We start from the raw sequence: 22569 nt of genomic DNA on the forward strand, positions 1-22569 counted from the left end.
GGTATCCTGGTGAAACTTGGGGAGAATTAAAACACAGAACTTCCTTACCCACTTCAGAATTTCTCTGAGTTTAGATATTACTTTGTAATGATTGCTTATTCTTCTGCTGAGACTGCTAGAAGTGAAGTGTTGGTATAGCGACATGTGCCTGTAACACAGAGCTTACCGATTTCTCTGCAGCACCACTGTTAGAAAAGAGATTGCATCCCTTCTCTGCAAGCTGGAATGTTTTATGCTGTGGTGACAAATGGGCTCGACCTGGAGCTTGGAACTGAGACGCTTCGGAGGTTGTGAGCGGGTGGGCTGGAGCGCTGACAGCTCTGAGCTTGGGAGCAGATGCAGCAAGATTCTGATAAACGATCTGCAATAAGCTTTGGGCACAGGGGAACCTTTTAGGGCCACTCCAGGCAAAACAAGCCCAGAATAATTCACTCTCTGAATTGTTTTGTGTTGGTTGACAACTCATTGCTTAAATCCTAAGCCCAGAAATGTGGTTGTTTTCAGAAAAAAGAATGATTTAACCCAGGTGATTCTTTGCAGAAAGAAAAACGCCTTTTTGCAGGAGTCTAACGCAGCCAACAATAACAACAGGGATGCTGGAAGCACATGCTTACTGGGGGCTCACTTGTGCTCGTGCTGTCCTAGCACCGGACACTCTGCTTGGCTCTATCTCTGCAGTAATCTTTAAGGAAACTTGCGACTATCCTCATGTGATGAGGACGAGATGGAGGCAGAAATCAGAAACGGGCACGACCAGAAGTTAAAATGAGTCTCTTTAAGTCCTCTGGCCTAGGATCAGATAGGTTTGTAACCATCCGCCTGTGCTTCAGGGACGCGAGCTTGCTGATAAAAGGCTGCTAGGCCCAGCCCGAGCCCCATTTGTGCTGCTTTGACGTGACTGTGGTATCCAATGCATGTCCGTTCTAATGGAGCTCAGTGTACTGGACTCGAAATCATCTTTTATGGTGACAAGCTGGGGCTTTTAGGAAAACAAAGGCTCTTCTTTTCCAGGAAATTGCTAGATGTGGAGATGATGGGAGCAGATGTCAGTGGTTTCCCGACCTCCAGTGGGGCCAGGCTGATGTGCTATTCTGCAGGGACAGGGGCAATGAAGCCCATTGGCAGGCCGTCTGCAGCAGCAGGACTGTGTGCTGCCTTCATTCGTGGGCATGCGTGTGGCCCAGGGCTCTCTGGGTACCCATGCGTCCTGCTCTGGATGTGGGCTCTGGGCTTGAGCTGCAGCCTGGCCCTTTCCTTGATGCTCATTTCTGTTCAGAAAGATCCGAGGGACAGAACAATAATGGGCAGAAGGAGCGTCTTGCCCTCGGCTGCAGACGAGTCACCAGGAAAGTGGATATTGGCATACACCTGGCTGGAAACAAACCTCCCTCTCTTCTTCTTTTCTTCATTTCTTTTCTTTTTCTACTTCATTGTTTTTCCTTCCCTTGCAGTATTACCAAAAGTTAAGTTATGACCAGGAGACAACCAAGCTGGGGTCCTCAGAGCACCCCAATCCAAATCATGGCATAGTGGTATTTCAGGGCAAACTCAGAGTCTGTCAGTAATTGGCAAATGACATGTGTCTTAGCCTTCAATATATAATTTTAAAGTAATTGGCCTTTTGTTTCTAGGTATAGACGCTAATCTTATTTCTTATCATCTTATCATAAAGTCAACAGAAAAGTGATTTTATATGAAAAAATAAAGGATGTGCATCTATTAAATGTCTACTAGGTACACATTCATATGTGACACCTCACAATCTCTCATAACCCATCGAAAGGGAATTTCTCCTTTTACTTCCATTTTATAGATGAAGCTATTGAGGCTTAGAGAAGTTATGCAGCCGTGAGATTACTCAGTATCTGCTAAGTAGCGGAGTCTGAATTTTAAACTAGACAGGGTCTGCCTGGGCCCTATCTAGAGCGTATGTTCATGGTGACCTCATTATCTTCCTATTATCTGTCTTTCACTTTGCGCCTTATTTTTACTTGAGTTTCTCATGTAAGAGAAGCCATGTGATACTGAAGTTCGTGTGTCTGACTTATATCAGCTAACATTATGGTCTCAACGTGCATCCGTTTTCCCGCCTTTGATGCACGTTTATCCTTCTTTATGGCGGAATAGTGCTCCATTGCGTGTAAATGCCACATGTTCTTTATTCATTTACCTGTTGACAGACATGTAGGTGGTTTCTGAGGCTTAACTATTATGAGTCACACTGCTATAAGTGTGGCTTTGCATACGTCACTGTCGTACGATGCCTTTGACTCCTTGGGAAAGACAGAGGTGAATGGCTGGGTCAAACGGAATTTCTACATCTGGTTTCTTGAAGAATCACTGTACTGATTCCCATAATGGTTACACTCGTGTACGTTCCCACCAGTGATGTGGGAGCGTTCCTTTCCCCCAGCAGCCTCAGCTGCGGTCATTATTGCTTGATTTCTTGATGGAAGCTGCTGCTTCTAGAACGAGATGGAATCGCAGCAGGAAGATGGGTCTTCCTCAGACGGGAAGGGGATGAGGATGCGGAGGAGGCTGAGGGGAAGAGGAGGGGAAAGGGATGGACGGAAGGAGTGAAGACTGTCCTGTCCGTGTACCAGCCTCTCACAAGGAATGTAATCATCCGGTACTGCAAATGCATTCTAATAAAAATAAGATTAAAACGACAAAGAAGACAATCGCCACAGCTTCCTACTCACTGTCAGTGCGCAAGAGGAGACAGCACAGCGCCTTCCCTGCTTCCCAAAGTCTCCCCATGTTTTAAGGGGGAAGTGGTGCTTACAGTACGTGAGTAAGAGGCCGGCGTGGCTCCGCTGCGCTTCATGAGGCAGGAGGCAAAGCAGAGAAGCGTCGCTCAAGAACGGATATGGGAAACGAGACTCAGCTTTGCCAGGGAGAGGAGTGGGTCGGGGGAAGCTTGGAAAATGTGCTCAGCTGCCAGTAGCACGTGCACAGCTCCACAGGGAGGAGCGAGACGTTCAGTGTGACGGGGCGTAGCGCGGACTAGTTTCAGAGGGCTGCTGTAACAAAGCCACACCAACTGGATGGCTCAAGACAACCGAAATAGATTATCTTAGCATGAGGGACGGGAGTAGCCCAGCTCAGGTTTCAGCAGGGAAGGCTCCTCCTCAGGGCTCTGAGGAGAGAAAATGCCCCAGCCCTGCCCCTCGATGCTGGGCTGGCCAGTGACCCTGGAGAGCTACTGGCCTGCAGCGGCCTCACGTCTTCCTCTGCTCACATCCCGGTGCCTGCGTGCTGTGTCCTCACACCACACGCCGCCTTACAATGGGTCACAAGCAGAACACCAGCTGCAACCTTTTTTTGCTTAATCTGCACTGGCCCCACTTCCAAAAAGGTCACATTCAGAGATGCTGAGGCTTAGGACATTGACATATATGTCTAGAGGAGACACAGTTCAGCCTATGACAGAGTTCGTTTTGGGAGCCTCAGTCTGCTTATCACAGGCCATGTGTGTCACAGGAGTCGGCCAGGGCTTCTCTATGAAGTGAGGGCTGGCAGGTGCCAGCGAGGCTTGCAGGCGCTTCAATCTGCTGAACTACTTGGCCATCCCTGTAAGTTTTATTTAGGTGTCTTTTCCATACAATACAACCCAGCAATTTTAGATATAGAGCACAGGTTATGCCAAGTGGACATGATCATGGGGTTCTCAATATCATGATGATGAGAACGTTTTTATCCTGTAGAAAGCTTCCTCGCGAGTAACTGTTATAGTGAGTAGGCTGGCTGCCTCAGCCCCGCTTCTGTTACTACAGATTCTCCTGTTCTGGAATGTTATGCCAATAGAGGGCTCAGAGGTACCATTTGTGTCTGGCTACCTTCATTACAATTGATGCTGCTGAGGCTCGTTTGTTCTTTTTAGTTTGGAATACAGTCTTGTTTCCTGGATAGGTGAGATTTTGTTCATGTATTTCCCAATGAATAGACCTTTGTATTCGATTCAGCTTCTAGCCGTTATAAGTAATTGGCTTTATGGGGCTGGGGACATAGCTTGGAGGTCTAAGTGCCTGCCTGGCAAGTGCAAGGAACTGGGTTCGATTCCCAGTGCCACATGCCATGCTGGCCACTGAAAATTCAGCCCCACAGTGCCAGCCACCAAAACTGGGTGAGGTGAAGCACGCCTGTAATCCCAGTGCTGCAGAGGCTGAGACAGGAGGATCACTATGAGTCTGAGTTGCGTCGCGAGAGCCTGTATCAAAAACAAACAAGCAAAAAAAATAAGTAATTGACTTTTCTAGGGACTTTTTGCATATTCTCATGAAAGTTTTTGTAGCTCTTTTTCTTAAATAATGAAGTGAAGTGAAGCATTGCCAAGTAATAGGATGAGTAAATGTCTAACTTACAAGACATTGTTTTTCTAAGTAGCCGAATTATTCTGTCATCAAATCAGCATTGTGTGAGAATCCCAGGTGTCCTGACACGACACTTGGCCTCGTCAGTCTTGATAATTATAGTCATTCTCGTGGATGTAAAATGTCCCCTCACTGTGGCTTAACTTGTTCTTCTTAATGAATAGTGTGTGTTAAACATCGTTGTGTAAGCTTATTTATAACCTGCATATTTTCCTTGATGAAGTGTTTGTTTACATCATTTGCCTGTTTCTAGTAGATTATCTTTTTAAACAATGGTTCTTTATATATCCTACATGGAATCACTTCACAAATATAATTGCAAATATTTTTTTTGAGGCTTGATTTTTCTTTCCTTAATCTTATCTTTTAAAAATTAGGAGTTTTTTACTCCAATTCTAAGGTTTTGCCCATGCCTTTTTTGCTCTATTTTTTGCCAAACTCATAATCCCTGAGATTTTCTGTTTTCTTCTGGAAATCTTGCATTTATAGCTCATATGTCTATGTCCAGGAGCTATTCCAAGTTGATTTTCTAGCACGATCTAAGATATGGTAAGCGTCTATTTCTCACCATGTAGACATCCAAGTGTTCCAGTACCTTGTTTTGCAGAAATGATTCCTGTCTCCCTTGGTTCTTTCTGGTTGAAATCAATTGGTGTCTGAAGAGTGATGGAAATATACAGTAATGTTTAAACTTGAAAAAGTCATTGCAGTTAAATTGCCACGAGTTTCCTGCAGGGTCCTGCTCCTCACTTTGAACCTATTCATTTCATCATTCTTGCCACTTACGAAGCTCCTCCGGAAGTCTGCTTTTGTAAATGTTTTTAGTTGTGCTTCCTTGGCTGCCTTCGTGTCCTGAGTTGATTCAAAGGCATTTGCCTTTTATGGTCACCGTGACTTTGGGAACAAGCCAGAAGTTCCACAGTGCCAGACCAGGGGAATAAGGTGGATTAGGACACACTGTGATGTTTTTATTTCATAGAAATTGCTTTACCTTGCTTTAATTTAATTTAATGTTCTTAATTTGGAATTCAGAACATTGAAGCAGCTGTGAAACGACACTCATAAAAGAGGACTTCCAGAACTGCTGCAGAAAGTGGCAAGAATGATGGGATAAGTGTGCATGAAGCAAGCAAGAATATTTTGGGGGGATTAATGGCAATGTGTCTTTAATGTAATACATTATTTTGAACATCATACCTTTGGGTCACATTGTGTGTCTGCAGGTGGGTCTCTATCCGTACTTTTTATTGTTTGATCTACAGGCATATGTTTTGGGCAATAATACATTGTGTTGTTTGTTAGAGCAGAAGATTAATGCTTGAAGACTACTTTTAAAATTTATTTTGGCTATTTTAGGTTCTTTGCTTTGGAGGGGAAGGTACTGGGGATGAAACCCAGGGCCTCAGCACTGAGCTACACCCCCAGCTGCTGCTTGATTTAAAAGCAGATTTTTGCCAAGTTTCCAAGGCTTGACTCAGATATCCAGTAAATAAGGTGGACAAGGACACACTGTAGTGTGTGTAAACTTAGCCTCCAAGAGTTCTAGGCTTACAGGGGGCAACACGGTGCCCAGCCTCCCAGAGTGCCAGGCTTACAGGGGGCACCACCATGCCCAGCCTCCCAGAGCTCCAGACTTACAAGAAGGCATCACCATGCCCAGCAGGTCTTTTGTATTTCTATATACATTTTAGCTTCAGCTTTTCAATTTCTATAAATAATTTTTTGTATTTTGATTGGGATTGAATTCGACTAATAAAATAATTAAGAAAATTTGAAATTTTAACATTAAATACTTCTATCTATGAATTTTATTTAGCATTTATTTAGGCATAATGTAATTTCTCTTAAAAGGATTATATTGTTTTCAGTGTCTTGGTCTTGTATATGTTTTGGTAAATATATCCCTTTATATTTAACATTTTGTTCTTATTACAAATAGTACTTTTTATCTAATTTCAATTTCCAAGTCTTCACTGCTACTATGTAGAAATACAATTGATTTTTGTGTATTGGCTTTCTATGGCTATCAAAGTTGAATTACTACTATAAGCTTTCTCTTGAGCCTGAAAAATTTGCAACATAGACACTTATGACATTCATAGTTAAGTGAAAATTTTCTTTATAAGCTGTATGACTTTTATTTCTTTTTCTTGCTGTATTATACTGGCTAAGCCTTCCAGGATTATACTGAGAATTCGTGATGCCAGGCATCATTGCTTTATTCTTTTTGGGAGAAAGCAGTCAACCTTTCATGATTAAGTATGAGAAAAACTATGGGTGTTCATACGTGTCCTCTATCAAGGTAAAGAACTGTCGTCTTTTCCTAGGGACTGAAGGTATTCAGCATGAACAGGCATTGAATTTTGCCAAAGCTTTTTTTCTGCACAAACTAAGATGAGCCAGATTTCTAAAGAGAATCAATATGTTGGTTGAATTTATTTTCTTATTGTTGTTTTTTGTTTCTTTGTTTGTATTTAGTACCGGGTCTACAGGGTCTCCCTACACAGATCGGACTCATAGTGATCCTTCTGTTTTCAGCCTCCCAAGAACTGGGATTACAGGCGCGCACCACCAACCACACTCAATCTCAGTCGCCATCTTAGCACACCCTGGGGACAGGACAAGCATGGCACACTGGGGACTGAAACCCAGTCCCTGAGTCTGCCTAAGCAGGAGCTCTAATTCACTGAGCTATCTGGCTGGCCCTCATTCATTTTTAACTAATGCAATGATCTTATCTTCCAGGGACAAGATCCTCTTCATAACAATATGTTATTGTTTTATATGTTGCTATATTTGATTTACTAAAATATTTTTAGAATACTTGAAATATCTTCATGGGAGTTTTTGATCTGTGGTCTTTATGACTAGTGTCTGTTACTGTGGTAATGTTTTTATTGTTGTGGTAATGCTGGTCTTGTACAGCGAGTCAGAAAGTGTTCAAGGTTCTGATAAGGTCTGTGTAGAAATGATACTACTTCTTTCTTAAGGACTTATGATAAAAATTCCCCAGGGTAGCCATCTAGGCCTTTGCAAGAAGATTTCTACACAAATTTAATTAAAGGATATAGTGTTTTTCAGGATGTTTCTTGTCTTAGAAGGAATCTATAGCTTCATGTGAATTTTGAATTTATAAGCATTGATTTATTCATAATATTGTCTTATATGCTTTGTCATTTCTGAGTCCTATTATTGAACACTGCTCATTCTTTAAATTAATAATTCGTATCTCCCCTCTTTTTATTTATTCAATCTAGAAGTTTATCAATTCTATTCATTTTATAATTTTTTATTTTTTATTGATTCCTTATGCTATATGTTCTTTCTCATAGTATACACTTTGGGTTTCATTTGCTATTTTTATGGTTTTTGGAGTATTCTTCTTTTTCTTTTTTCGGTGGTGAAGACATCAAGCCCAGGCCCCAGGCATGCTAAGCAAACCATCTCACATGAGCGGATGTTATTGCACTTGAGAGATAAGAACTGGTTTTAGTTAATGCATAGCACTCTGTAATAAATTTATTTGAAATTGACAATAATTGTTCCGTTTAAGAAAATAACTGGAGTGCAGCCTACAGAGCGTGTGTCTCGTGTCCTTCTTGTGTCTCTTACCAGCACGTTAGACAGGCTTCCCTGCTTCATCCGCTGCCCAGTCCAGAGTCCCGAGACAGAAGTCCCATGACTCCGGTGTGGCTCCCCATTGCTCCGGCTGCCCCTGGCCAGCCATGGTCCAAAAATATTAATTAGAGAATTCAAGAAGTAAATTCTAAGTTTTAAACCCCACAGTATTCTCTTAGCTACTTAACTGCCTGTTACCCATAAGCACCATCTCAGTTCTCAGAGTGACTGTCACAGTGTCTCAGGGCATGTGACCAAGTGGACCTTCTTTTACTTAATGACCGTCGTTCATAAGGACCTCAAAGTACAAGCGAAGTGAAACTGGCCATTTGAATGTGCTGAAGAGGTACTGTAAAGTACTTCCCTTAAATAAAAGGTGACAATCCTTGATTTAATAAGACAAAAGAATGTCCACTGAGCTTGTTTAGATAGCCAGGAATAATAAACAGGAACAAGGGCTGTGTTTCTAGGAGGTGGTGCTAACTGTGGTTTGAGGCCTCTCCTGGGGGTCATGGACCGCAAACCGCAGGGATAAGGGTAGAGTGCTGCCTTTAGACCCCAATCTACCTGAACTCTGCCCTTCATCCTATTTGTGCTGAAAGAGCACAAGGCTCAGATTTTCCTAATGTATCAACAGATGGGAGATGACTGTGATTGGGCTCGGTATTAGCACCTCAGGTGAACTTCGTCTGTGGGACGGTTAGGTAACAACCATCCCGCATGGTGGGTGGTTAGGGGAGAGATAAGCATAGAAAAGGGGGAGGAAAGGGTATGCATAACTCTGTCATAAGTAAAATGAATAAAGATTTAGATTCGGTGGCCAACGACTGTTCTAAGATCCTAAGATCTGTGAGGACAGTGAAACACAGGTTACTTGTTTCCATTCCTTCAGTGCAGTGAGTTAATGGCCAAGTGGAGCATTCTCTTCTCTCTTATCCACGTTAGATAGGATAAGGTCAGGCCTCTCTAACACAGAGGCCTAACATCATTCTACGGCATAAAACACCCCAGCAGTTACTTCTCCCTTATGTAAAAGCTGAGTTGAAGGGCAGGTAGATAGCTCAGTAGAATAAGTACCTTCCTGGCAAACACAGGGTCCTGAGTTCAATCCCTGGTACTGCCAGAAAAAGGAAAAAAAAAAAAAAGTAAATTTACTGGGGGCCGGGGAGATAGCTCAGTTGAATAAGCGCTTGCTTGGCAAGTGCAAGGGCCTGAGTTCAATCCCTCGTTCAAAAAAAAAAGCTGAGTTGAGCTCCTCTCTACCCTCCAACCCGAAACATGGCCGCTCTCCACCTTGAAGGTCAAGGGCTCCTGTTCCTACAGGGGCTCTTTGCCACGTTTCAGGTCTTGTCACCACTGACCTGCTCTCACTGGTTCCCTTGGGTTTTGCCCACCCTAAGAGGAAAGGTCAGTGGTGGAAAGTGGGATAAAGAATCTATGCTAGCAGGCTGAGGGATCTGCACTGGAGCTAGGAAGCGACGCTCAAGGTAAGCACCAGAGCTCCCCCAAAGGTGCCACAGCCGTCCTCAGCCACAGTGAGGTCCCAGGCTCCTCCAGTGATGAGGAAAGCTGAGCTCCCCTCAGGAAAGCAAATGCAGCAAGCTTCTCCACGAGGCTGAGCAGTGCGCTGCCTTCCCCTCTGGAGCCAGGAAGCGATGCTCAAGATGAGACCCAAGCTCCTCCTCAGTTCACTGGGAAAGCCAGCATGACAGGGTCCTCCAGCAGCTGAACAGCCCAAGAGAACCAGCAGCTTCCAACAGCTCCAACAGCTTCCCCGAGCAGCATCCCTAAAGCATCCCCACAGCTTCCCCTGTTCTGCTTTTTCTGCTGCTGGCAACAGCTCTCACATGGGCCTCGAGCATCCAGAACCACGCGGCTTTAATTCAGCTGCGTGTAACAAGTTGAGCACCAGTTAGAACCCACTAATCAAGCTCCTCACTTCCCTTCGCAGCCTCCTTACCGCCATTCACAATCTCTTCATGTCCCTTCGTGGTCTCCTCACTACTGTGCGTGCTCCCCTGATGGGAGTGTCCTTTGGCTACCTCTTGCCGCAAGAGTGCCTGGGAGATCCAGCCTGCGTTCCCGGCAGCCACTCTTTCCCTATGGAGGAGCCAAGAACATATCAGAGAGGACAGTCAATAGTCTCTGTCACACAGTCTGCCAGCATAGTGGCAGTTGACACAGTATCATGATTTATGACAAGAGGCAAGCATAATATATCTTAAGCTTTAATATTGTCACCATTTGTCTGTCACCAATACTTAAAATATTCAGGAAATACAGCTGCATGTTCTCCAAATATTTTAATTGCATATAAGGATATTAAAATTTTTTCTATTAAATATAAAATGTCAATAAATTTAAATGTGTGCATTAAATGTGTTTATATAGAGATATTTGCTCTGAGGAGGATTTATGGACCAGGAAATCAATGCCCATCTAATCCATGCAAACTGATGAATTTGATTTTTCTTTTCTACCCCTTCCTAGGCTTCACTTTTTAAAAAACAAATGCCCTTAGGCTGGGTGTGGTGGCCATGCCTGGAATCCCATCAGGAAAGCTCAGGAGATTAAGCCAGGGGGACTGCCACGAGTCTGAGGCAGCCTAGGCCACCCAGTGAGGTCAAGGTAGCCTGAGCTACATACCGAGACCTGTCTCAAAGAAAGGGAACAAAACAAAAAAAAAAAAAAATAAATAAAGCTTAAAAGAAAGAATTCTGAGAAATGGTTCTGTATTTAATGGTAGCTAGAAGTTCTGATATTCATGGATGCTTATGCAAACAGCTGTCATTCTTTGCAATGGCGTCTGTCTCAGTTACTCTTCTCTCACTGCTGAGACAAATACCCGACACTTGAAATGAAGGAAGGAAAGGTTTACGTAGCTCACAGTTGGTGGAGGTTTCCGTCCATGCTCAGCTGGCTCCGAGGCAGCGTGGCACAAGGCAGAAGGCAGCAGTTCATGGCGTCAGCAAAGAGCAGCGAACAAACTGGAAAAGCAGCAGCAACAGCGGCAGCAGAGAGCAAGTCCACCTCTGTCTCTCTTACGTTACATTCAGGCTCTCTGCCCCAGGCTGAGGGTAGCACTCATACCCATAATCCCAGCAGCACTCACACCCATAATCCCAGCTGTACTCACACCCATAATCCCAGCAGCACTCACACCCATAATCCCAGCTGTACTCAGACCCATAATCCCAGCAGTACCTAGACCCATAATCCCAGCCTTGGATCATGAATTATTCACAAACTCTAGAACTGCACCTCAAGGACTGCACGAGGCTTTGGGAGGGACAAATACACACAAACCATAACAGCATCATTATCCAGTAACAAAGCATTGTTTTATTTGAACATGTCTTTGTCTTTCTCTGCTTGTTCCAGCAACAGTTTTCCTGGAATTTTGGAAAAGACGTCGAGCAGTAATTGCTTATGACTGGGATTTGATAGACTGGGAAGAAGAGGAGGTTTGTATTATTTACCTCAGAATTTTTTAAAAAATAAATCACGTGGGATGCGGTGGGACGTGTCTATAATCCCAACACTCTGTGAGGCTGAGGCCAGGGGACTGCAAGTTCAAGTTCAGCCTGGGCAGCTTAGCAACCTAGGGAGTGTCTCAAAATAAGAAATGAAGATGGCTGGGAAGATAGCCGATTGTGACGGTTGTGGCTTCAACCCCAGTATTTAAAAAAAATAATAGATCAAGAAATATATCCTATGAATTGTCTTCACAAGGGCATTTTCCATACCCATCAGTATGCAGGGAATTTTAAAAGACAAAGTTCTTAAAGACATTTTGGTTCCTCAGTGAATTAATTTCTACAAGTACTGAAGCGCCTCACCTGTGGGCACGGACAGCAGAGGCGGAAAGTCCTGCATTCATGACACCAGTCCTGTGGGCTTGCAGTCCACCCTACTCACCTCATTTTAGCTGAATTATCTCAGCGAAGCCCCTGACCCCAAATGTGGCCACAGTTGGATGCCCAGACTTCAAGGGATGAACTATGAGGGCCAGCGGGGAGGGAAGGGGAGAACAGCACTGCCATCACTCCGGAGGCAGCTCTGGCCCCACGCAGCCTCGATTCCCGCGTCAGCTGCCCAAGGGCTCTCGGCACCACTCAGCACCTGCCTCCCTGGAAGAGCTCCCGGCAAAGCAGAGGATTCTGGGCCTAGTCACGTTCTTGAGTGTCACCATCTAGAATATGTCAAAGAAGGCAGGCCCTGCTTGTAAGCTCGGCCCCTGCACAGGGAGGCCGCTCCCAGCCAGCCTCCATCTCCCAGCCCTGTCTGCTGTCCACCCCGTTACTTCCGGTTGGCGCCATTGCCCAGGTCTGGAGCACCTCTGCCTGGAAAAACTCCACCTGTTTCACCCAGTTCTGCTGTGCTTCAAGGCACTCAGGCAGAGCTTGTACTTCATGCACTAGGAAAGCACTCCTGTGTGCCTTGGCCATGTACCCTCTCCTAATCCCACCGTTGCTTTTCTTAAATTAATTATTAATTAATTAGTACAAGATCTAGCTACAAAATTTGTAGTGTGATCCTTCTGTCTCAGCCTCCCCAGAACTGAGATTACAGGCATGTGCCACCATGTCCGGTTTCAGGGCCCTCACAACAGGCCCAGGGGATCAAACCTGGGTGCCAGGTAGGCTCGTAGACCACCAAGCTATCTCCCCAGCCCCTCACCATTACTTTTTTGCAAAGCTTATCACATTGGGATGGGGTTAGCTCAGTGAGACAGGAATCTCAGATAGGAGTCTTTCTTTGTTTCCTTTTTTAAAAAATAATTTTATTGAGAAACATATAGCAATGAGACAATTTCAAAACTGATTAGTAGGAGAGTTTCAATAATTAATACACTGCATATTGTTGTCTTCTTAGTGGTTACTCATAGTACAAGATGCAGACATGATATCCTGTCCAAACACTGTTAGAACATATCTTTCTATTCATTGAATTAAGAGAATGTAGCTGTATATCTGTTGTAACTATTCTTAATATACAAATACAAAATGGTTGTTCATTTGTATCCCCTTTTTCTGTTTAGTTTTGTCAGAGAAGGGTATTCCATTGTCATTTAAATATCATAGGTGTGTGAATTCAGCAAAATAATCCAGTATAGTCCAGTAGTCCATAATAGTAGTGGGTCATCCGTAGGACTGGCAATGTCAGAAGTTGTTGACTTGAGCCTTTTGCAGCTCAGCATATTAATGTGGCTTTACTTTTTATACTTCGTTTTTATACCGTTCTGCTGGATGGTTAAGACCAAGATAAAGCAAGACCTATATAACAAGAAATGTAGCTTTTGTCAGATGGGAATCTTGATCCTAACTGAACGTGAAAGGCTTTTCCTTGTTTTCAGCAATTAAGAATATCTCTGTAATCTATCCGTTATGCTGGTGTGGTGGTGCATACCTGTCATCCCAGCACTTGGGAGGCTGAGGCAGGAGGATCGCCACAAGTTCTATGCCAGCCTGGGCTACATACTGAGTTTAGAACCAGCCCGAAAATAAATAGCGAGACCCTGTCTCAATAAACAAAAAGACTTATTGGTTAATGGTGAGTGATTCTTATAAGAGCTATTACAAAACAGGTTCACCATGTTTTTTAGTCACCTAAATCTAAAAATACCCAAAATACTTCTTAGGAAGATACTAAGAATTATATTGTCACTACACCTCGCAGAATAGCTTTTGAACAACCTCTTGTTCTGAGGCCTTTTTGTCCTGGTGTCCATGTCACTGTCTAGAAATAAAAGTGTAGTAATTACTCCACATCACTGAAGACTGCTAGGGTCTCTTAAAATACTCTGCTCCTTCCCTCAAGCCTGGTCGGAGAAGATAACAGGAAGTGTAACTGTTAGGCTGCGTTACGTTGCTTTTGAAACAGTGAATCTTGGCCTCTAGCCTCTCAGTGGTGGCGAACCTGTGGCACGCGTGCCGCAGCCAGCTTTGTTTCCCGTCGTCGAAAGCGCCGAAGGTTTGCCATCGCTGCTGTAGCTGGCTCCTCCTCCAGTGGCCAATTTCCAGTCACTTTCCCCAACATTTCCAAGCCCACTTCTCAGCTGACCCATGAGTGTGGCCGCTGCTGACCCAGTATCTTTTCTTTCCTTACTGCGCAAGCCCCTCCTTCAGGCATAACTGTGTCTGCTTGTTCTTTAGGAAGAAATCCGACCCCAATTTGAAGCCAAGTACTCGAAGAAAGAGCGGATGAACCCGATTTCAGGAAAGCCAGAACCTTACCAAGCATTTGCCGATAAATGCAGCAGGCTTGTTGTTTCTGCATCGGGAATATTTTTTATGGTTTGTAGCTGTTTCTAAAACTGTTTCCTAAGTACAAACCTATAGTAACAGCAGCAGTCACATCAGATGTCTGCAGAGGGCTACAGAATAGTTTTGCATGCTGTTACTTCACCCCTGCTTCTCTGGTTGGCGGTCAGGGATGCTGTGGCTCTTGCCAGGTTACAGACAGGAGCTGGAACCCAGAGGCGCAGGGGCGTGGCCAGGGCCCATCGGACGCTCTTGCCACTCGTCATGCATGTCCCAACCAGCCCTGCTGAAAGGAATGAAGAGTGTGCAGTAGAATCTACAACAGCGGTTTTCAGACTTTCCCGTGCCCGCACAGTAAGGAATATATTCTCCAACATAACCCAGTGTATTCTACACAACTGCATTTATAAAACCGACAAGTTTCCCTTTAAAACATGTAATACACTGATTTATTCCGCTTTATTACAGCCCATCTTTAAAATGCCAGACAGAACCTCCTCAAATGGGCTTCCTGCTCCACCCAGGGTCGTATTAGCTTGAAAAGCACTGACAGCTGTCTTAGCTTTTCCTAAAACAAAGTTGTTCTGCGATCAACTTTAATACTATCAACTATTGAACAACGTGTATGCAAATCAATTATTACATCACATATATACACATCTCAGTTACCGAGCAAAGCATAGACAACAGGGATGGTTAGAAGCCTCTTTTCCTCCTTTCAAATGATAAATGTACAAGTAGATGACCAAGACCCCTAGAGTGGGAAGGACAAAACGCCTGTAAGTCCAGACTCTCTGCCCTCTCTGCCATCAAAGCCTGGGGAGTTCAGAGGCCAGGCCAGGTGTCTCTAGAGTCCTCGGCTCTGGAGACTCAATCCCACACCCTGCAGCAGGTGCTGCTTGGTAAGCCACTGCGTCACTCTTTGCCACATTCATACCTCTTATCTTATTTCTCCCACAAGACCGACAGGCATAGGTTCCCATCTCCCTGCCGATAGCTTTGGATGAAGATGTGAGCAGGGTTTGTTTCTTTGCTGCATAACTTTAGCAAAGCTCCAACCAGGGCTGGTGCTCAGGTTTCAGAGCATGTGCCCTTAGAAGTAAGCAGAAAATAAAACTGATGCAAAACAGACCTGAACGAAAGGACTAAGTCAGCACCACCCGGCCAGCTGGCTTTAATTAAGTGGAGCTCAATAATTAAGTAGCTCGGGCCTCTGAGACACATTAGAGGAGTCTTGGATTCCCAATCTTTTCCCGAAATAGGAGACCTGCCATATTGTTCTCCAACACCCCGAAGTCTTCAGGGAAAGATGTGTGCTAAGACATTAGGGGTCTGCCACGGCTTGGTTCCACCAATAGCAAGTAACGGGACACAGGCTTGCACCTGCCTTCAAGCCAGGGGGCCTCAGAGACCATGACAGCACACAGGCCCTGCACCTGCCCTCCAGGGCTTACTTTCCAGTGGGTGGGCTGACAATGATTAGACCAAGTGCTAGAAATTGTGAGTGATCTCCTGGAAGAGGGTCCATGCCTGAGGTAGAGGTACCATGGATCGACAATATGGAAATCATCTAGGGGCCGCCAAAGACTCGTTATGAAGCGGTTCTGGAGCTACCGAGCGAAGAAGGATGAAGGTGTTCACTAGGTCATGTGTGTGTTTGTGCACATGCGTGTGAATGTGTATGGCAGGTGGGCGAAGGGAGTGATGTCGAGCCTAAGGGCACTCGGCCTATCTGAAGGAGTGAGAAAGAAATGGGGTCCTCAGAAAGCAGGGTGTGCCCGGGGCTCAAGGGAGCCTTGCAGACCACGAGAAGGGCTTTGCTTTTATCCTGGAGTAATGGGAAACTGGCAAACAGTTGTGAGCAGGAGCGAGGCTAGATTGAATAATAAGTGTGGGTTGGTCTTCTCAAGTAGGTATTTTCCTTTAGAAAGCGCTCATAGCTTCAACCCTCCAGCAGTGCTTGTTTTGAAAAACAAGAAAATAGAAAGTATCACACATGCACAGGTGTGGTCTCTGCAGTCTGTACCACCTTGGCTTTGTGTCACCTTCTGCACCCGGGAGTGGGAATCCCCCATGCTGCCCACCCAACAGTTCACTAGGTCTCCTCTGTCTCCCCGCCAGATCTGCGTGGTGATCGCAGCCGTGTTCGGGATCGTCATTTACCGGGTGGTGACCGTCAGCACTTTCGCAGCCTTTAAGTGGGCACTAATCAGGAATAACTCTCAGGTCGCAACCACAGGAACTGCCGTGTGCATCAACTTCTGTATCATCATGCTGCTGAACGTGGTAAGCAAGCTGCAAGCTAACGAGCCGAGGGGGACAGGCAGAGCTGCCCCGAGAGCTTTCTCTGTCAGTACAGAGCCCAGGCCTCCAAGAGGCAGGTTGGTCATGCGGTACTGAGGGCTGTGCACCAAGGTGCCTGGCGTGAAGACACACCCACATCTGGAGCTATAAAAGGCTCGATTCAGCTCTGGACACGAGGATTTCCTGCAGTATAAACTTGGGAAAAGGCATCGACCTCTCTGAACACTAGTGGCCTTGTTTTTGCAGTCAGATAACATGGGATATTTCCTTTGAGAACCTTAGAGAAACACTGCCTTTAGAAGACCCAGCTCAGATCCTGTGACACAGCTCGGTGTTCCCTCCATTTCTCTTTGGTTCTGAAGGATAGGAAGGTAATCAGTACCCAAAGTAGATAACCCTGCAAAGAGAACAGCAGGGGGAGCTGTGGTGCTTGTGCTGAGGTCAGGCTTCTTTTCATTGCATATGCCCCCCAGACCTCTTAGGCCCTCCATTCCCAAAGCCCATGGCTTTCTTCTCCAGGCAGTAGAAGTTTGTGTCTTCAACTGGGTATAGTGATGCACATATAGAATCCCAGAACTTCGAGAGGCTGAGGCAGGAAGACTGCAAGTTTAAGCCCAGGCTGGGCAACTTGGTGACCTAGAGAGACCCTGTCTCCAGTAAAAATTAAAAAGGGGCTAGGGAGGTAGCAAAGGCCCTGGGTTCAATCCCCAGTAGTACTGCCACCAAAAAAACATTTACGTCTCCACAGTGGCCTCACAGGCTGACCCTCACTGGTTGCTGGGATGTCTCAGATCTTTTCTCCTCCTCGTTTATCCTAGTTCACCCTTCTTTGTGTGCCCTAGTCCCCGGATGTGCCAAGCACACTCTCCTCAGGACTGAGTCCCTGTCCTCCCTCACCTCCTTCAATCTCTATTCAGATGTTATTTTACAAATAAAGGCTCCCCTCCACCATAGTAAGACCCCACCCCACCATCTGACAGCTCCCTACGTCCTTGCCTGCTCTGTTTCCCTATCACATTGATTGCCATCTACGCATGACGCCATCTGTTGTCCCTGTTTTGTTTATTATCTGTCTTCTCCACTGGGAGGAGGGCCTGTGTAGGTGAACCTTTCCTTGTCTTGCTATTCCTAATGCCAGAATCCCAGCTTTCTTGGAGGGCACTAGCACATAGTAGGTACTCCATAGATCATTGTTATTTTCTGTAGAGGAAGAGGCAATGGCTGATAGGCTTAGACTTGGAGGTCAAGCGCACGTAAGTGCCAAACTTTAAGGCTTGTAGTCGAGGATAAATGGGATGATGCATGTGTGAAGTAGTGTCAGGCGTAGAGGCAACATTCCATTTGTGATAGATCCCTCTCATTTATAGCGTATTGTGTCCTAAATTTAAGCCATGTTACCAAAATGTTCATGCCACTAGGACTAGGACTAGGACTTTCCAAGGCCAAATAATGTCATGCAAAATAAAACTCAGCACAGTTTTACCTGCATAGATTGTCACATCCAGCTCGTTAAACAAACCATAATCCTGTAGCCAATAAATCTGGAGCCCTAAGAGAATTCAACCTACCCAATGATATAAGAGCTTTCGTTCTGATTGCTGGGTGAGCAAGGGGGGGCCAAGATGATGAAACTCAGACAGTTTGTTAGGAGTAGTGATGGTATGCACAGGAGCTTCTTTCTTGTTTGAGAAACAAAGTTTCAAAATCAGAAGTGATGAAAAAGAAAAGAAAAATGGTTGTGATCTCTTGGAAGTGATGACCACGTGATGTTTACTTTCTGGACCTTACCCTCCCCCACCCCCACCTTGTGCTCAGCAGCTCAGCAGGTCTTGGAGTTAATTGTGAAAACATGGTGGGAGGAAGATTGATTCCCTGCGAAATCTCCCAAATAGTCCGGAAGTTGAAAGGTCCCTGGCCAGGCGGGATGTGGTGAATCAACACCTGCTGTGTCCTTTCCCCACCCTCCAGGGCCTCCCCGATGGTGTTGGAGCAACACTTGTTTAGCTTAAACCACTCACCCAGAAGTCTCTACTAGGAGAATCAATCGCACATCCTGTTTCTGAGTCTTTCCTATACTTTTCCAATCTTAATTGAAGAATCAAATGTGTGTGCGATGTTTACTTTCTGGATTTGATGAAATATATTTACTTTAAGTAGTATTGCCTTAAATATAAAATTCTTGGTATTTTGCAGAAATTCTCTGGGCCTGACAAAAACCTTATGCCTCTTAATGACTGGTTAAGAGATACTTACTGGTTTGCGTTTTATTTTATATCCTAAAAAATAAATACAGCAATACCTCGATTCATAAATGCTTCTGTTTGCAGTTTGGTTCTCAGACAAAAGCATCCCATTCACAAAATTTTGCTTCCATTCACAAATTCTACATCAGGTGATAAACACAAGTGTGGCCATCTTCCCAAAAATTATAAAACAAATTATAACAGAGGTACCACTGTATTTCAGAGCCAGAGTAAATAGGAGTGAAGAAAGTTTCTTGCTCTTTTTAATACTGTTTCAACTCTGTCATGCTTCACTAGTGACCATAGAACAACTCAATATGCTGATTACACGTGAGGTAGGCCAGCACAGCATATATCTCAGGAGAAGAATAAAAGCTATTATCATTCTTTTTGCTCAGCCATACAAATATAAATCAGGTGTCATTCTGCTGTAAGTGGTGAAAACCCTGTCTTGTTAAAAAAAAAAAAATCTGAAAATATGGCTAATGTCAGAACAAATACATACACTGACTGGAATGAAAAGATCAAATTATAAGTGCTCCTAGCTTGTTTTCTTTTTTATTTATATTTTTTATTTATTTATGCAGCACCAGGGATTGAACTCAGGACACTGTGCTTGCCAGGCAAGTGCTTATTTTACTGAGCTATCTCCCTAGCCCCGCTCATAGCTTGTTTTAGACATACCCTTAAAGTCAGAAGGTTCTCTGTCAATAATAGATGTGAACAAGTGGAATTTGTGACATAAACAATAAAATTAGAAAATAACTTACAAAATGGTTGCAGGAAACACCTCACTATGGATGATTACCTTAGGATTAAATTATCTAATTAAAAAGAGTGACCAAATAGATAAAAAGAACAAGATCCAACTCTATGTTTCTTAGAAGAAACTCACCTCACCTCTAAGGGTACCCACAGACTCAAAGTTAAGAAGTGGAATAAGATATTCCATGCAAGTGAAATTGAAAAGAAAGCAAGAGTTAGCACATTTTCATCAGATAAATTAATCTTCATGTTAAGAGCAATTAAAGGCCGGCCAAATAGCTCAGCAGGTTAAAGCACCTGCAAGCAGGCACAGGGGCCGGGGTTCAATCCTTGGGCCTGCCGTACTGGCCCCGCCCCCCAGGAGTTCACTGAGACTGTAATTGAGACCGGAAATGGTGGTGCGCACCTGTAATCCCAGCACTTGGGAAGCTGTAAACAGGAGGATCACTACAAGTCCAATCTAGTAGTAAGACCCTGAACATCCTGTAGATACTTCCCTAAAATACAGGAGAAAAAAAAAAAAAAAAGAGCAGTTAAAAGAGATAAGGAAAGTCATTATATAATGGTGAGGGTTAAATTTAGAAAGAAAAAAAAAGATTTTGTGATATCGTTTGGAAGCTAACCTTTTCTGCCTCTCTTATCTAACACAAGCACCGTTAGCTTTTAGCTCCGCTGCTGGTGGGAAGTCAGTGCTTTGCCATGAACTGCTCTTTTGGAGCTGCCCCCGGACTGCTGGCCAGGAGCCCCTGTGTGTGCGACACTTCCCTGGAGTCTCTTCGTTTGCATATTAACATATATTGAAGGAATTTACTTGATAACGTGGCTTCCTGCCGTGTTCCTATTACATTTTACCTGCCCCCCCCCCCCCAGCAAAAAGCTAATATTGACCGTCTATTGATCTCTGTGCTGGTCTTTTTTAAATTTCAAGTTTTCCAGTGTTTATGCCCAAGTGACAATGACACATATTCAACTTCCAAGAAATTTGAGATAGGTATACCAGTGTCAGTGAGTCACATGAAAGATATAAAGGGTAAACCAGGGATCAAAACATTTTTTTTTTGGCAGCACTAGGGGTCAAACTCAGGACCTTGTGTTTGCCAGGCAGGCACTGATGCCACTGAGCTATATCCACAGCCAAAACATTTCTAGAAGTGATTAGCTCACTAGCCAAGCTAATCACCCTTGATAATTACATAAACAAGAATTTTAATATAATATTAAAATAAGTTTGATTAATTTGTTTTATTATTTACGGGGTTGCGTGTTTATGCTCAAATGACTATAACTAATCTATACTGCAGATTGTGTTGCTAGAATGTATACCAACCTCTTTTAACATTAGGCTGTAAGAGCGTCTATGAAGAGCACTTCATCTAATGGCAATACGAACTTTATCTTAATGTGGAAAACCATATACCTTAATACAGCAAAATAGCCACTGCCGGAAGTTTAGAGTCAGACAATCCAAGTGTTTTGCCAACTCTGTAGCTGGAAGAAAGTCTGGATAAGAGAATTCAGGAATTAATGAAAAAGGCCAGGAAACCTCCTGCCCATCCACCTCCACAAAAGACAACAGTGACCGAAGAGGGGTTGAGGCACTGTACCATCCTACTCTCGCTGGGTGCGGAGCTGGGAGTCCAGCCCAGCCAATGCTAGCTGGCTTTTAACTCTCTGGATGTAATCTCTGCTCTGTCCAAATCCATTAGAGCCATTTTCCTTTTTCCTTTGCATGTATCATCTTTCTCTTTGAGAGAGGCAGCACTTACTCTTTCCCTCAATTTATGCCCTCTCTGAGGGAATCTCCTCTGGCTAGATTTGTCCCCCTGCCCCCCGCACATGCGCACACATGCACCCGCACAGCTCTCTTGGGACATGCATTTGCTAGATGCCTGAGTGAGTTAGGGACACACCCTGTGCACTATGGAAGAGCCGAGTGCCTGGGGCCTCAGGAGTCCCTGATAATGTCCGAGGGACTCAGCGCTGACCCATGCAATGCCCTCTATGAACAGCAAGGCTGCAGGCGCCAGTCAGCTGAAACAGCCTGAGAGATTTTACACCCGGAATGCTGAGCCTCAGGGCACTGTGGCTGCCCAGCCTTTCTTGAGAAACTGGAAATTAGTGGCAACTCTTCTCCTGACTACAGAGTTATCCAACCACAATCAGGAGTGAGATTTTCAGAAATAGTAAAATTGTACCTGGCGTATTTCTGACTGGCCACAAAAGGGTGCTGTTGTTTACAGTGTTCTCAGGATTTGAGCAATGAAATTATTTACACATGTGGCTTGATCATGGATTTCCCTTATAATTATAGATATATTCAGTTGCATATTGTATATTTATAATTACAGATTCTAGAATATCTGCAGTTCATCCATTAAATGCATGAAATTTATTTTACAGCTCTATGAAAAAGTTGCACTGCTTCTGACAAATTTAGGTAAGTGGAACCCTTTTGATTTCAGTAGGGTACTATTTCAGTACAGTCTAAAAGTAGGTTTTTGCAAATTCCTTTCTCCAACACTGCTGGAAAGAAATATTATTCCCTTTATTTAGAAATGCCCACAGCATCTTCGCTTTTGGCACACCACTCTATGTCTAGTAACAGGAGGCTCTTTCTTCTAATAAAAACTGACACAAACATTATCTGGCATGACCTGCTATAAATTAAAATTGGTTTTGCTCTTCAAGCTCACACATACAAAATGATATCATGAACATACCTGATCTGCAGCATCCAGCATCATTTAGCAAAGTGTTTATTTGCATTTAACTACAAATTTTGGTGAATTAAAAATATATTGGGAGCTGACATGGTGGTGCGCCCCTGTAATCCCAGCACTTGGGAGGCTGAGGCAGGAAGATTACTGCAAGTTCAAGGCCAGGCTGAGTTTAGAAGTAATTTCAAGGCCAGCCTGAACTGCATAGTAAGACATGGCCTCAAAACAGACCATGTATATGAGGAGAGAGAGAGAGAGAGAGAGAGAGAGAGAGAGAGAGAGAGAG

The 22569-nt window shown here is 44.2% G+C and overlaps 1 protein-coding gene across 1 annotated transcript in view; it reads left to right on the top strand.

Moving 5' to 3' along the window:
* The window catches only part of Ano4 (anoctamin 4), a 318013-nt gene that overhangs the window by 259082 nt on the left and 36362 nt on the right, over nucleotides 1-22569 (top strand). The window contains exons 15-18 of the mRNA XM_004623837.3: nucleotides 11373-11455; nucleotides 14147-14287; nucleotides 16376-16540; nucleotides 21967-22003. Coding sequence (XP_004623894.1) covers nucleotides 11373-11455; nucleotides 14147-14287; nucleotides 16376-16540; nucleotides 21967-22003 — 426 coding nt within the window. The remainder of the gene's footprint in view (nucleotides 1-11372; nucleotides 11456-14146; nucleotides 14288-16375; nucleotides 16541-21966; nucleotides 22004-22569) is intronic.

Source organism: Octodon degus, unplaced genomic scaffold (genome assembly GCF_000260255.1).
Source record: "Octodon degus isolate 3935 unplaced genomic scaffold, OctDeg1.0 scaffold00004, whole genome shotgun sequence".
NCBI lineage: Eukaryota > Metazoa > Chordata > Mammalia > Rodentia > Octodontidae > Octodon > Octodon degus.